The sequence below is a fragment of the Mastigoproctus giganteus genome, chromosome 8 (assembly GCF_048544385.1).
Source record: "Mastigoproctus giganteus isolate SK-2022 chromosome 8, ASM4854438v1, whole genome shotgun sequence".
NCBI lineage: Eukaryota > Metazoa > Arthropoda > Arachnida > Uropygi > Thelyphonidae > Mastigoproctus > Mastigoproctus giganteus.
The window spans coordinates 160,704,026-160,719,850 of record NC_143582.1 but is presented as its reverse complement, the minus strand read 5'-3'; the positions used below and the strand labels follow the sequence as shown (position 1 = coordinate 160,719,850).

Here is a 15,825-nt window from a genome sequence, read left to right as displayed (position 1 = left end):
CGTATGGGTAGCAGTAACCCAAGAGAAACGTACCAACTGTGTTGTAATACACTCGGGGAGGTGGAAAATGAAAAATACCTGGGGATAATTGTGCAGTCGGATATGAAGTTCTCTGAGCAGTGCAGACGGGCTGCCAGAGCAGGTCATGGAGCTTTGTCAATGATTTATAGAAGTTTTGCTAGCAGAGATAAGGAGGTGATTATACCTTTGTATAAGGCAATGATCAGGCCACACCTTGAGTACTGTGTACAGGTCTGAGACCAAATTTTAGGAAGAATGTAGAGCTGCTAGAACAAGTACAGAGAACGGCTACAAGATTGGTGAGAGGAAGAAAGGGGTTCTCTTACCAGGAGAGGCTTAAATTCTGTAAGTTGCAGCATCTGGAGACTAGGCACCTGCAAGGTGATCTGATTGAGGTGTAGAAGGCCTTGTGTGGTTTGAGCAAGCTCAATGCTGATGGGATACTTCCTCTTGCTCAGATTAGGAACCTGATGGGGCATAGATTCAAATTGAGGAAAAACAGTTGTTGAAGAGATGTGCGGATGTTTGCCTTTTGTCAGTGGGTATTTGATTGCTGGAACAGACTTCCATCTGTTGTGGAAGTTGATAGCTTAAAAAAATTTAAGGCTGAACTAGACAAACATTTGGAGTGACCAGATGTGTGAAATGGGAATAGTTTTTTATTTTTATTTATTTTATTTTATTTCATTTTTTTATTTTTTGGCTGATGATCTATAAGCTTACTTTTTTGCATCATATGCCTCAACTAATGCTAAATGCTAATACCTGCGGTACAAGATGCTCATTATAATTAGGGTGCACTGTACTTTATATGGATCCCATGCATTTTCTTCTCTACGAGAAGACTCACCAGTTCATCTGACATTCACTTACGTCTCAGCCCCGAGCAGTATTTCTAAGTAGGTATGAAAACTCTAGTAGCTTCTACCATTACTTCCCTGAATGCTTCTCATTCGGAATTGTTGTTGGTAACATCAGTTGTTCCCACTGCATCAAATTTAAAAACTGGCTGAAGCCACTGTAATCACCCTTACAAATGCAAAAGTCTTTCCATTTGCTCTTGACAGTAATGCCTTTAATTAAATCCCACATCAGTAGACTGTGACTGCTGCCACCCAATGAGTCTTTCACTTGCAGTTCCTTAATGATGGAGGAATTCCTACTGACAATCAGATCAAGAATACTGCTTCCTCTTGTTGCCTTCTAACATGCTGCTGTAGAAAACAGTCATTCAATAATTCCACAAAATTCTTGATAGTGTGTGAGGGACCAACTCACAAGTTCCAATCAATACCTTGAAAGGTAAAATTACCCATTATAAGTTATTGTGATTTACTGTCCCACTCTATTTCTCTGTATAGCTGTTTGTTATACCCATCATAATAATTAGGTCTATAACACAATGCTACTCTCATTTTTGTTTTCCCAGTGCTTATGTCACACCAAACTGATTGAACGCACCGTCTACACATCAACTGGTTGTTGTTGTTGTTATTTAAGGGTTTTAAGACACAAGGGCATCAAAGGCCAAAATTTTTTTATAGATTTTAAAGGCCAAGATATATATTTAAAAAATCTTTACAAGTTTTTTTAATGTATATCAATTTTTACATGGATAACATCTATGCTGGGGATACCCTACGGCACTCAGGCTGTCACGAAAAGTAAAACGTCTAACCGCAATTATATCTCCAAAACTAATAGACAATAGTATAAACAATTTATACTTATTTTGTCAGGTATATAATGCCATCAACGAATATGCAAGAAAAAATTAGAAATTTTGATAATTAATATCATTTTTTTTTAAAACACTAAAAAGTTTTTTCGCATATCTCTGAGAACCGGGTGGTCGTGTCACATGCATTACAAGTTTACAATTTATCAATCAATCTTTTTTCTATAATTGAGAGTGACTGCTGCTGCTGCTTATTATTATTATTATTGTTAGCTATATGGTGCAAGTTAGCCTTAGGCTTATGCTGCACCAGCCAAAAAAAAAAAAAAATCTGAATTACCCCAAAAGAGAGAGAGAGAGTCAGAAGTAGAAAGGAATCGCCAAGCAAGAGAAGAATGATGATATCCAGCTCAGGATCCTGGGTGTGCCAAGCCCATACTCACCAGATGTGAGCCCCTTTGATTATGCCTGTTTGATCTGTGAATCACGAAAAGGCTTTATTATGTAAAAGTTCTGGCGAAATGGAATAACATGCCTGAGATTCAGACTTAGCTACATGTATACTATCATTTTTTTAAATATATTTTTATTTCCTCTTTTCCTTTCAAAACCGAAACACAGTCTTATAAATTTACTTACTTCCTATTGACTTAGCCGATTCCACAGCTTTATGGGATACATCCTTCAAATCCCCAGCTATTCCTGCACCAACGGTTGCTGCAGGATCAGTCTCTCCATCAGCCTTCTCTTTCGTGTTTTCCTCTCCTACGGAAGGACTTGAACTTCGAATGGAATCTGGACCCTCGCTTACTGGGGACGATGCTTCGGATCCACCCTGTTGTGTTTCAAGGCTCAAGGACGAGGCAGGTTTCTGAATATCTCCACCTTCAGGAAGAAGTTCTTCTTTTGTTACATCGTCCTGTTTTTCAGGTGACGTTTCATCTTTATTTGTTAGAATTTCTCTCGCCCTTGCACTAACTTTCCAAAATCCAGATATAAAGTCCATCGTTTATTAAGTATTCACTCCCAATAATTCAACTAGTCTGTTCTAAATGTGAATTAAATTATATATAATATTACTCTATATATTCCTTTTGCAAACTAGGTAAGACAGTATGTATTTAAAATAGAAAGAAAGTAAAGTATCCTAACTTGACTGTCCACAAAACAAAACTGAACAGAAATATCTTCTCTAACCACAACAGCTGTATCCGCTGCTGTATTCAATAAGCATGCGCAGAATGCAATAGCGAAAATCTGCGGGCCATCTATCGAGAAAATAATTATATGCTTTTAAATTTCAGCTTTATAAACGATTTGCTCTCTTCAACTCCTGTAAAGATATTTTTAAAACACAATTAAATCAAAATTAGTATAAGGGAGAAAAATTCTGAAACTTCATGTATCTAGCAGTTTAAGAAATATCTAACTCAGCTATTTGCACACGTTTATTGTACATGTATTGTTTATTGCACACGTTCGCATGGTGAAAGTTCTGAGCGTGTGCTTTCTCGCTGCTCCTCAAATATTGCAGACAAGTTTCTCTGACAAGCTGTTACAAAGTGATTTTTTTACTGCCGATGTCTCACCTCCTAGCGGATCCACGGTCACATATTCGAAGCATCTTTCAGTCAGAATCAGGTAATTTTTCTAATTTTCATTTTAGTTTCCACAAAATGACAAATCAAGGCACTTCCATTATTTCCCTAAGTGGACAAGGACAACGTGATTCTCCGCTCGCACTAGGAATTAATACCAAATTTAGTCTGACGTCCAAGGGCTCATTCAGGCACTGGTCACTTACAATGATCTACTTCTTGTTTACTGTAGAAATTTTCGGGGTTTCATAGATCTTGGCAAGCTTGTTAAGGTGCTTCTTTCTTTATAGACTTTCTGCAGGCTACGCTGGGACGGGCGAGGGTGTTACGGGTCATCGTCATAGTATATTAATGTATGTATGGTGGTACCTAGACTTAAAGTCCATCTCCACCATATGATCAGTATATACCTCCTCATGGTGTGGACGGGCACCGGGCATGCTTTCCAGGCGATCGCCTGCCCTGTGGCAAAGAGGCCAGAAACAACACAACAACACATAATATACACAAACATAACACTACACGTTTCTGGCCACTCTACAGAGTTTTGTATCATTGCAGAGTAACATGGCAGAGATGAACTTATGTTCTTGGAGCCGCTGTCCAGAAAATACTATACATGTCTACATACATATGATCAGTATATATATCTGCGCGGTAGCACAGTGGTATCGTCACCGTCCTCGCCACACCAGGTGGAAAATGTCCGAGTTCGACTCCCGTCGATGACGCGAGGAACTTTAATGGGCTTTTTTCACTCCGTGGCTGAGTTAGTCGGTTTCAGGCATAGATAGCAAAGCTTTCCCCCAGAAACTGGGGTTTTTTATCCAGCAAAACAGACAAATCGACAATAGAACACACGCAATTAACAGACACGAGATACACAGCACAGCAGATGAATTTCATTATTCGGGTGGCCTAAAAATAATATAGTTTATAGTTTGTATATATATATACAGTACATATATGATCAGTATCAAGTAGAACATCTACCAATAGTAAAAAAAAAAAAAAAAAAAAAAAAAAAGCGCCACTCTGCCACCGAGCAGCAAACATCAAATTGGCGATTGCTTCCCGGTGACCATCCCTAGAGCCGGGCCCAGGCAACTTTTCTTGTCTGTGCACAATGCACGAACTCCACACCCATCAAATGAAGTGCAATACCGACAGGTGTCACCTTCCCCGCATCCTGACTGCCCACACCAGGAAGCACAAGAAAAAAAAAAACGTATGCAAGCAGTCAGGAGTAAATCCTGCATCATTAATTCATGATGCCAGCAAACAACAACAAAAAAAAAAAAAAAAAAACTCTTGACTGCCTGCAAAAGAAAAAAAAAAACACTTATCCAGGCTGACTCAGCAATAGCCCACATCTTTGCCCGGGTGCTAGGGGTGCACTGCATCTGGGCGCCAACATTCAAGGGGCACCTGAAAACCTGAAACTTACATACACATATGAAGAAAATTTTAAAGGGAGGGGCAAAATTGCGATTTGCACCCGGGCGCCACATTCCCTAGGAATTCCCCTAGGCTACCATATGTACTGGGTGTAATAATGAAGCCTGTTATACTCTTACTTGAATTTCCTGTAAACTGTTTCGTCTCTATGGGTACTCCATATTCAGATCTGAAAAAGCTTCCAGAAAAGATTAAACAATCTTGGAAATGTGAAGCCTACAAACAGACCAATAATGACATGGGTATGATTGATGATACATTACCCAGTTCTCCATAAATAGTACCAGAGCAAATCCACAGAGGTCGGACCCTTTGGATTCCAAAAAAATAAAACAGAATTTCTTCACGGCTCACCTTTTTAGAGCAACAAAACAACATTAAAATTCGTGCCAGGTCTGTAGGAGGAGAGATGAGGGTTGGCCCTTGCCTTATACTCATATTGAGACTGGTGGCTTACATCAGCAGACTGGATATGAGTTCAATGACTACTTTAATCATGTTTGCAGAAAATGCTACAAACTGCAGACTCTTGCAAACTCAACAAAACACCACTATGGCGCAACATTAGGCACAAAAGCTTATATTCGCTCTCAGGGCTATACTGTAGTAGGCATCTAGGAATGTGAATTTGATGATATGTTGAAAAACAACACTACACTAAATCAGATTGCGGATGCAAATATCTATTTGGAAGGTTTTACGCCTTTAAAGGCGGAAGAACCGATTTCTATAAACTCTATCATAAAGTACAGGGGGGGAAAGAAGGAACAGGTATATTATTTAGATTTCTGTTCACTCTACCGTTGGGTCTGTAAATGTCTGTGCGTAATACAGTGATAGCGTCACTGTCCTCCCCCACACTGGATGGAAAAGGGCAGGTTCGGATCCCGTCGATGACGCGAGGAACTTTTATGGGCTTTTTTCACTTCATGGATGAGTTAGTCGGTCTCAGGTCTAGATAGCAAGGTTCCACCTGAAAAACTGGGTTTTCATCCAGCAAAGCAGGCAAATCGACCAGAGAACACACACAATTTACAGACAGTACACATGGGTAGTTGAAATTAACTTTCCAGGTGACCCTAATATAACAGTATAATAGTTTAGTTTTTGGGTCTGTAAATACAGGGTTTTCCTCGCGGGCACCCTGAAGTTATTTCTTGATAATTTCGTGTTCATACTGTAGCAAACCAATACTTTCGTATATGTCAAGACTGCGTGTATCCTGCCTACCTTGATGAGCTTCTCACCCCTGTTCTACCCATCACCAGCAACCGTAGACTCATTTGCCCACTCTGTAGGCGGTGCTCTGATGAATTGTCGCTTGAATTTAATCATGTAGACAGGTCCCTCACGGGAATTTTGTGCACCCCGAACTACACCTAGGATAGTTATAAAGTTTTACAGTATTAGAGAAGTCTGAAATTTTCCCGATAAATTTGAGAATTGCTTCAGTAAGTACACAGATACCTTCCTGAAATTTAAACAAGAATCCTCAGGCTAATCACAAAGTAGCGACCCTGAAGAGTACATTATGTTTGAACTCTCCCTGAGGATGGTTGAGTATGAGAACACACAGAATGAATATACAAGTTATTAATGATTATAAAAGCCTTGTAGAGATTTTTCTTGACAAAACAAAAATAATTAATGATGCTAGACAGGTCACAGAGGAGATCTTGGTTGCATCCTCATGTGTAGAGGGTACTGAACCGGCCTATAGAAAGGGAATGTGGTTATCACCTCGTTTGTAACAGCTTATGCCAGGCCCTTGATTCTCTCCGCGATCGCGTTTTTTATTCTGACACAGACAATGTCATTTTCACCCAAAAACCGGGCGAATACTATACTCCCCATTGATTACTCCTTAGGGAAACTAACGAACGAGCTTGATCCCAGTGATCACATAGTCGAGTTTGTCACAACCAACCCTAAATCTTACCCTTACCGGACTCATAAAGGTAATATAGTGACGAAGTGCAACCCTTACACTTCGTCCCTAACCCGAACGTCACCTATATTCATCTGCTAGAGGAAAATTAACATGGAATCGATGAGTGTTCGGAGACGGCACTAGTATCTTTCCATACGATTATTTCCGTAATTAAATGGTGACCATCTCGCCTATACTGACCATACTTTCACACTCAACACTTTTAAAATGTTTCTCCATTCGTTCAGGTGCAACTTGCCAGCGACACACAATCTGGGAAAACTAGCTTCGTACTATCTCTAAGTAAGAACAGAAATGTGCTTATAACCCCTGCACCAAAAAGAATCATCTTTTGCTACTGTGAATATCAACATACGTTTGTTAACTTCCATGAAGTGGAATATATACTAGGTCTAAACCCACCCTGAAGTGGAATGTATACTAGGTCTAAACCCACCCTGAAGTGGAATGTATACTAGGTCTAAACCCACCCGAATTTGTGAATATGATAAATCTAATTATTAATTGCTTGATAACTCAAGCAAAAGACAGCAAAGAGATTGCAGAAATATTCATAAAAAAAATCACACCACAGGAACATGAGTGTGCTCCTACTAAGTCAGAACGTGTTCAGTCAGGACTCAAGGTTTCTGAGAATCAGGCTTAACGCCCATTAGCTGGTCATTTTTAAAAACCCAAGAGATTCCCGCCAGATTTCCATCTTGTCATTCAGTTTTTCCCGGTCGTTCCAGGATATTAGTAGATATTTATAAGGATGCTATAGTCCTCCCTCACAATTATTTGCTGTGAAACAACGACTTTAAACAGGGCACACAAGAGGTGCTCTGCCTGCAAAATTGCATTTCTCCAGACGAAGGACCAAACATTGTTTATTAGCATTAGTAGAGGCATATTTTCTTGCTGTATAAGCTTGCAAGAAAACAATGTTATACATACAGCATCAGCCAAAAAAAAAAAAATACATCTTCCCATTTCACCGATCCATTCGCTCCAAAAGTTTGCACACTTCTTCCTTTCATTTATTTAAGCTATCAACTTCCACAACGTTAGATGGAAGTTTGTTCCAGCGATCAACTACCCGTTGGCTAAAGGCAAATTTCCGCATATCTATTCGACAACTGCTAAATCCATTCAAGGCCTTATACACCTCAATCAGATCACCTCGCAGGTGCCTAGTCTCCAGCCGCTGAAATTTGCAGAACTTAAGCCTTTCTTTGTAAGAACTCCTTCGTTCCCCTCACCAGTCTTGTTGCCCTGCTCTATACACGCTCAAGCAACTCTACATCCTTCCTAAAATGAGACTTCAAGACCTGCACGCAGTACTCAAGGTGTGGCCTGACTATTGCCTTATGCAAAGGGATAATCACCTCCTTTTCCCTGCTAGCAAAATTCTTGTATATCATTGACAATATCCCATGACCTTCTCTGGCAGCCTGTCTGCACTACTCAGAAAATTTCATATCTGACAGCATAATTACTCCCAGGTCTTTTTCATTTTCTACCCAAAAACCCTAAGTGTAGTACCAAGCAGTTGGTATGTTTCTCTGGGATTACTTCTACCCATAGGCAGTACTTTTCATTTGTCAATGTTAAATTTCAGTTGCCACTTCTCAGCCCATCTGCCCAACTTTTCTAGATCCTGTTGGAGTAGCATACTGTCATTACTGTCATTAACAACCCTGCCAACCTTTGTATCATCTGCAAACTTTGACACTAAGCCAGATATAGGGAAGGGGTTAAGGGAAGGGTTATTGCTTTCGTAAAGGCGACTACGATGGACTGAGACAGTACTTAAATTCTATACAGTGGGACCAACTGATGATGTTACCAACAGTAAATTCAAAATGGAAAGCATTCAAACAACTTATCTTGGAAGCTACTAGGCTTTACATACCAACTAAGAAATATTGTTCAAGGTTTAGGGCTAAGTGGATGTCAGATGAACTAATGAGACATATGCCAGAGAAGAAAAATGCGTGGAATACAAACAAATTAACACGTGACACAGAAGCCTATGATAGATACAAGTTGATCTGTAACCAAGTTACAAAGTACGTTAGGCAGGCAAAGGCAGATTACGAGAAATCTTTGGCAAGGGATGCAAAGAAAAACAGCAAAGAGTTCTTTACTTATGTAAACTCTAGAAGGAAGGGGATGAATCAAAGTGGCCCACTTGATATCGATGGGTCAACTGTTGATGATCCTGCTCAGGTTGCTAACAAACTAAATGCATATTTTGCATCGACATTCACACATCAGTTATTCAGCGAGGGAAATGCCAGTGGTGGATTCAACTCTGGCAGTAAGCTAGAGAATCTTCTAATAACTGAGAGTAAAGTGGAGGAGAAATTGTTGAAGATAAATACAAGGAAGGCACCTGGGGTGGATGAGATCTATCCAGTTATATTAAAGGAGGCAGCAAAGGAAGTAAGCAAACCCTTAGCCATAATTATGAGAGCTTCCTTGGACTCAGGGGAAGTACCCATGGACTGGACATGTGCAAATGTGACCCAAATTCACAAAGGAGGATCAAAGGGCGACACAAGTAATTATAGACCTGTTAGTTTAACTTCTGTTCCCGGAAAATTAATGGAGGCACTGGTTAAAGAAGCACTGCAGGATCATTTAGAATAAAAGACTTCAGTTATAGCTCAGACACAGCATGGTTTTGTTAATGGGAAGTCTTGCCTGACCAATTTGATTGGATACTATGATGCAGTCACAAAAGAACTGGATGCAGGGAATAACTTTGATATTATATACTTGTATCTTAGAAAGGCTTTTGATACTGTTGCACATGGAAGACTGCTGCACAAACTGGAGAAGTGTGGCATTGGAGGCAGATTGCTGCTATGGATAAAGGGGTGGTTGAGGGGGAGAAGACAGAGTGGTAATCAATGGACACTGCTCATCGTGGACTAATGTTATTAGTGGAGTCCCTCAGGGTTCAGTATTGGGTCCATTATTGTTTTCTGTATTTATAAGTGATATTGATGATAGTATATCAAGCTTAATGTCCAAGTTTGCAGACGATACGAAGGTTGGTAGGGTTGTCAAGGACACAACTGACACTATGCTACTGCAACAGGATCTGGAAAGGTTGAGCAGATGGGCTGAGAGGTGGCAAATGAAGTTTAACATTGACAAATGTAAAGTACTACATATGGAAAACAGCAACCCCAGAGCAACGTATCAACTCTGTGGTACTACACGTACAGAATGAAAGGGACCTGGGGGTGGTTGTGCAGGTAGATATAAATAAATAAATAACTAAATAAATTTTCTGTTTATACTCCGGCACGATAACCAAGTCAGATATGAAGTTTTCTGAGCAGTGCAGACGGGCTGCAAGAGTAGCTCATGGTGTATTGTCGATGATACATAGGAATTTTTCTAGCAGGGATAAGGAGGTGATTATTCCCTTGTATAAGGCAATGGTCAGGCCACACCTAGAGTACAGTATACAGGTCTGGAGGCCTCATTTCAAGAAGGATGTAGAGATGCTGGAACGAGTACAGTGAACGGCAACAAGATTAGTGAATGGAACAAAGGGGTGCTCTTACGAAGAAAGGCTTAAGTTTTGCAAATTACAGTGTCTGGAGACTAGGCACCAGCGAGGTGATCTGATAGAGGTGTATAAACCCTTGAATGGTTTGAGCATGCTCAATGCTGATGGGATTCTTCCTCTTGCTCAGAATAATCACCTGAGATGGCATAAATTCAAATTGAGGAAGGACAGATGTAGGATAGACGTGAGGAAATTTGCTTTTAGCCAGCGGGTAGTTGGTTGGTGGAACAGACTTCCATCCCTTGTAGTGGAAGTTGATAGCCTAAATAAGTTTAAGGCTCAGCTGGACAGATATTTCGAACGAACAGAGGGGTGAAGTGGAAGTGGTTATTTTTTATTTATTTATTTATTTTTATATATTTTTTTTTAATATATATATATATTTTTTTTTTGGCTGATGCTGCATAAGCTTGCTTTCTTGCATCAAATGCCTCTACTAATGCTAATGCTAATATACCTTCATCAATATCATTGATAAATATACAAAACAACAGAGGACCCAACACCGAACCCTATGGGACTCCACTAATAACATTAGTCCACGAAGAGCAGCACCCATTAATTACTACTCTCTGTCTTCTCCCACTCAATCATCCTTTTATCCATTGTAGCAACTTACCCTTAATACCATTCTGCTCCAATGTGTAAATAGTCTTCCATGCGCAACAGTGTCAAAAGCTTTCCTGAAATCCAAATATATGATATCAAAATTATTTTTTGCATCCAGTTCCTTTGTGACCACGTCATAGTATCCAATCAAATTAGTCAGACAAGACTTCCCCTTAACAAATCCATGCAATGTCTGAATTATTACTGCAGTCTTGTCTAGATGATCATGCAATGCTTCTTTAACTTGACTCCATTATTTTCCCTCGAACAGAAGTTAAACTAACAGGTCTGTAATTACTCGTTGCATCTATATATGCCTATATGGCTTCTAGACTCAAAGAGCACAAAAGTTTCTCTCTGATACCACTCCAAAATAAGCCATAGCCGTGTTAAAACACCCTTCGCCAGCACAAATTACCTCTCTTTGTAAATCAGTAAAAATCTCCTCTGTGGTGATATATTCCTAAATAGAAAACAGCAGTCACAGCGATAGGAAAAAGAAAACCTTGAGATTGTAGGGGAATAAGCAGAACCATTCAAAGGCGTAAGCTTAATCATCAGCGCGGAAGTTTGTCTACCCTACTACAGTGGTTTTCAACCAGAGTGCATTAATGACATTCCCGGGGTGTCATGTAATTGGGTTAAGTTACTTAAACTTATTAACTTATATATTTATTTCATTTTAAAAAGGTGTACGATATCTTTTTAATTTTGTAGTGATCTATAATTGTTATTTATTTAGTACCTCTATACTGTATAAAGAATAAAATTATTAAACAGGGTCATCGAAAAAGGTGTTCGTTATTTCCCTTTTAATTATCTTCGGAAATATTTGATCGATTGCTGTGATAGTAACAGAAAACAGTGCGGTAACTCACTAAGTTTTATTTGACAGCTCACAACAATGACCTTGGCTGCTCCATGAGTGTGCGCCGAATGACTCCTACGCGCACCGCCTGTCAGTTTCAGTAAGATGGCCACTGCCAGTTTCCTTAAACTGATTGAACAAACGTGTTATAGGCTTGTCTGTTAGCGCATCTTGTCTGTAAGTACGCCGGTATCGACGTTGCACAAATTCAGCGTACCACAACGCACACTGCGCTTTCTGTTGCATGGTCTACATCTTACTGACACTGACTCAGGCAGTGCGCGTAGGAGTCATTCTGCGCACACTCACGGCGCAGCCAAGGTCATTGTTGAGGTGTCAAATAAAACTCAGTGAGTTACCACACTGTTTGCTGCTACGATCACAGGGGTGCCACAAAATAAAATAAATTACTTAGGGGTGCCGTTATTAAAAAAAAAGGTCGAAAACCACTGCCCTACTAGATAGTATAATAGTGCCCTTGCTGACATCCTTCATAAAGAAATTAACTGGCTTTATAAAATATTTACTATGCTAAACCCCGCTGAGCAGAAATTGAAAATTTAGATGAAAAAATGTCATTTGTTCTTCAATGGAAAGACACACTCATTGTGTCAGAGTATATTTAATAGCTTTACAGGCTAATTATATCTTAAAAGGCAGTTTGCACCGTCTGTACGTCCCAGGAAATACCACCACCGCTTGAAGAGGATGTTCCTGTTCAGAAAATAAAAAAATCATCTTTTTTCCTAGTCCCTCCAAGATGGTTGAGAAACAGAAAGCTGAACTGAGTTCGAATGTAAGAAAAAACACATTTTTAAAATTATTTTTATTTTGACACAAATGTTTTAACCTATATACAGTTACAATTACATCATTCATCCAAAATTAAGGGAATAACACACACACATTAACAATCCGATGCATGGTTAAGCCACGATACCTATAGATAAGGAAATAAATACAGTGTAAACCACAGGCTATAGATAGCGTGTTCTGGATAACAATAGGATTTATATGTCCATTTTTTTACATTGTTTAGTTAAAAAGTTCACAAAGTCATTTTGGGGATTGTGCCCACAACTGTGAAAAGTATTCGCCACGTTGCTCCTGTAGCAATAAGGCAACCCAGTGTTGCCCAGGTAGATGAGAGGAATCTGGGTTGACTATGAGGAGACAGGATTTAGATAGCATCTGTGTAGGTAGTCCATCACGAGCACACACAGCCAGAGGATATTTCCGCGTGTAGACAACCATCTGCAAAATGTGTTCGATTTGTTTATTGTTCATAATCCAACGATACCGAGCGATCTCTGGTGATGGATAGGGTGTTTTCGAACTCTACAAACAAAACCACAGTAATGTCCTAGGAGAGTGGAACAGCAAATTTCAGTTCTATATGCATACTTCTACGGCGATGGATACTGATGTGTTCGCCTATAGCATTCTGGTCAGGAGAGAGATAAAATCCATACAGCACATTACCTTGTAAGTACTCTTTATAAATACTCGTATCATTTCCCACATCACGTGTCTATTTGTTCAGTGTCGTGATGAGATATAACTTTGCGTAATGACCTTCTTTATAATTAGGTGTAAGCGGTTGAATTGGGTACTGAATACCGTCGGCTGTCACCAGCAGATAACATAAATTGAAGTGGGAAAAATTGAATGGATTATGAGTGTACGAACCATTGAAAGCTTCATTTATCACCAGGCTAATGACAAGTCTTGAAGGAATGTCTCCCAGTGAATGTTGTCTCTTGTAGAATCACTCATCCCTTGGGAATATAATAATAGCTGACTGACACTGTGCCAATGGGATAGTGAATAGGATTTTTTCCAAGTACAGTAAAATGGGTTAGCTGAAGTTTAGAATTTAATCTTACTTTGCATACAAACAGTGTTGCTTCCTGAATATGGATTCTGCACATCATGTCTGATGCGACGGCCAATAAACAAAATTCGGGGGTTACTTCACACTAGGTGAATACGTAGCAACACATTATTAATGATATATCTGGTCTGGTGACACAAATCTAGATGTAGACATCCTATAAGTTCATCCGTTTACATCCGTTTACACATCTCACAAAAAAAAAAAAAAAAAAAAATGATGATAATAGGGTTCCCTATAAATGATTACATCTACCCATATATTTATTTGTCTGTAAATTGCGTGTGTTCGCTGGTCGATTTGCCTGTCTGCTGGCCGAAAAAACCCCCAATTTCTGGGGGGAAAATCTTGCTATCTACGCCTGAGACCGACTAACTCAACCACGGAGTGAAAAAAGCCCACTAAAGTTACTGGCATCATCGACGGGATTCAAACCTCGCGTCTTTTCCACTCGGTGTGGGGAGAACGGTGACAATACCACTGTGCGCAGACTTTACACATCTCACAGTCTGTCTTGGTAACCATTTCACTAATATCGGCAACATGATCTTTAACATACAGTTCTGTTATAAATTGGGTACATTTGGCACCGCGATCGTAATTAAGAAATTTCCCTAAATATGCTCTGTAGGGATTAGTATTTGCTGACGCACTGATTAATTTATCTTGCATAAACAGATCCACCTGGCTAAAAATGTGAATGGAAAATACTGTTGACTACACCTTAAAGATGTGCCATCTATCATTTTTCCATCACTATGGGTAACACGAACTTACAGCCATAAAATTATTTTTTCCAAAATCTAAATTTTCTTCGAAAATATCTGGAATAAAAAATTCAATAGGACCAGCATTATCAACACTGCTTAATTGTTGAAATGACACATAAGATGAGCGTTCGATAGATAGGTTAATAGCAGGTTTTTGAAACAGGTCTGGTTCCGACATCACAAGCCTCATGATTAAAAAATATCTCTGTGCTTCCTCTTTTTTCCACTTCCTTTCTAGTCAAGAACCTTGTTTGAAATGGTCTCATCGACTTCCAATACTCTGTATATAAAGGTTCCTTTGAGAGACACTCCCTCCAAAACATCAATCACATTTTGACCTGCTTTTAAAACTTGTTTACCCACAAACTGGACTGTGGGTTTCAAAACTGGTGTTAAAAAAGAGAATGCCGAGCAAAAGATACAAGTCCGTATCCATGTTTCAATGGTTTCCCAGCAAATGCATTACCTCCACCAGCTTGCACTGTGTAGCATTAATGTATTTGCTCATCTTTGCAAAAATGTAGCTTCACTAATGTCTTCCTACTTCGGAACTCTAGAAACAGCCCACTGTACAAATACTGATGAATATAATGTAGAAATAGTGTCTCAACAGGGGTAATAGTCTAGGTTTTCGTATGTAAACGTATTCTGCTCAATACAAGGAACAACACGTAATAGAAGTGCACAGATGCTACCTACTATCTGGTCCTGAATCAGGTTGGAATAAACAAAATATGCCGAGAAACCCCGCTTTTTATCTAAAGGGTTTATTGAGCTTCCCACTGACCGTTCCTCTCAACTTAGTGCCGATCTGGTGATAGCCGAGCATAAGTCCTAAACCCGGCGAATCTGGGGGAAACACTAATGAAAAGTTTTCAGGTATGCGTAAAGACAGGGTATCATCCGAGTTCATATTTCCACTTAATCTAGGACATATACTCAACATTGCATCAATTTATATAAATCGATTTATCGTTTCCATGGGGAAGCAAACACGCCTCGTAACTGCCCCCGATAATAAGAATGCAGTTGACGCAAAAGAAATTTGGCCTTTGATGGGCAATATGCTGTCGCCTACAGATATGCCTGCAAATACAACTGCCTTTTCCCTACTCACCTGCTTTTTGAAGGCCAAATAATTTTATTAGTTTCTCGGGAAATTGTAGATTGCAATTCCAATGCATAGTCACCGAAAATTAATATTTTGCAAGTCTTTGCATGTAGTGTAAAAGAAATAATGGGGTGAACACTGTTAAACTCATCTAAAAGATTTTGATAATCTTCATACTTTAAAGAAAGTGCATGTAAAATTTGTTCAGTATCGTAATCATTACAAAGTACATGAAATTCATCATATCCTTTGGTGATATTATTCCACACTCCTGGCAGATGGATTTCAGACAGTGACAC

The 15,825-nt window shown here is 39.4% G+C and overlaps 1 protein-coding gene across 3 annotated transcripts in view; it reads right to left on the bottom strand.

The window, feature by feature from the left end:
- Nucleotides 1-2,879, bottom strand: part of Sap47 (Synapse-associated protein 47kD) — a 207,274-nt gene extending 204,395 nt beyond the window's left edge. The window contains exon 1 of one of the 3 annotated variants that reach the window (XM_090379020.1): nucleotides 2,339-2,879. In XM_090379020.1, the coding sequence (XP_090235146.1) occupies nucleotides 2,339-2,705 (367 nt within the window). In that variant the 5' untranslated portion in view covers nucleotides 2,706-2,879. The remainder of the gene's footprint in view (nucleotides 1-2,338) is intronic. The other 2 variants (XM_090379022.1, XM_090379019.1) reach the window with 2 other exon arrangements.
- Between the last annotated feature and the right edge of the window lie 12,946 nt (nucleotides 2,880-15,825).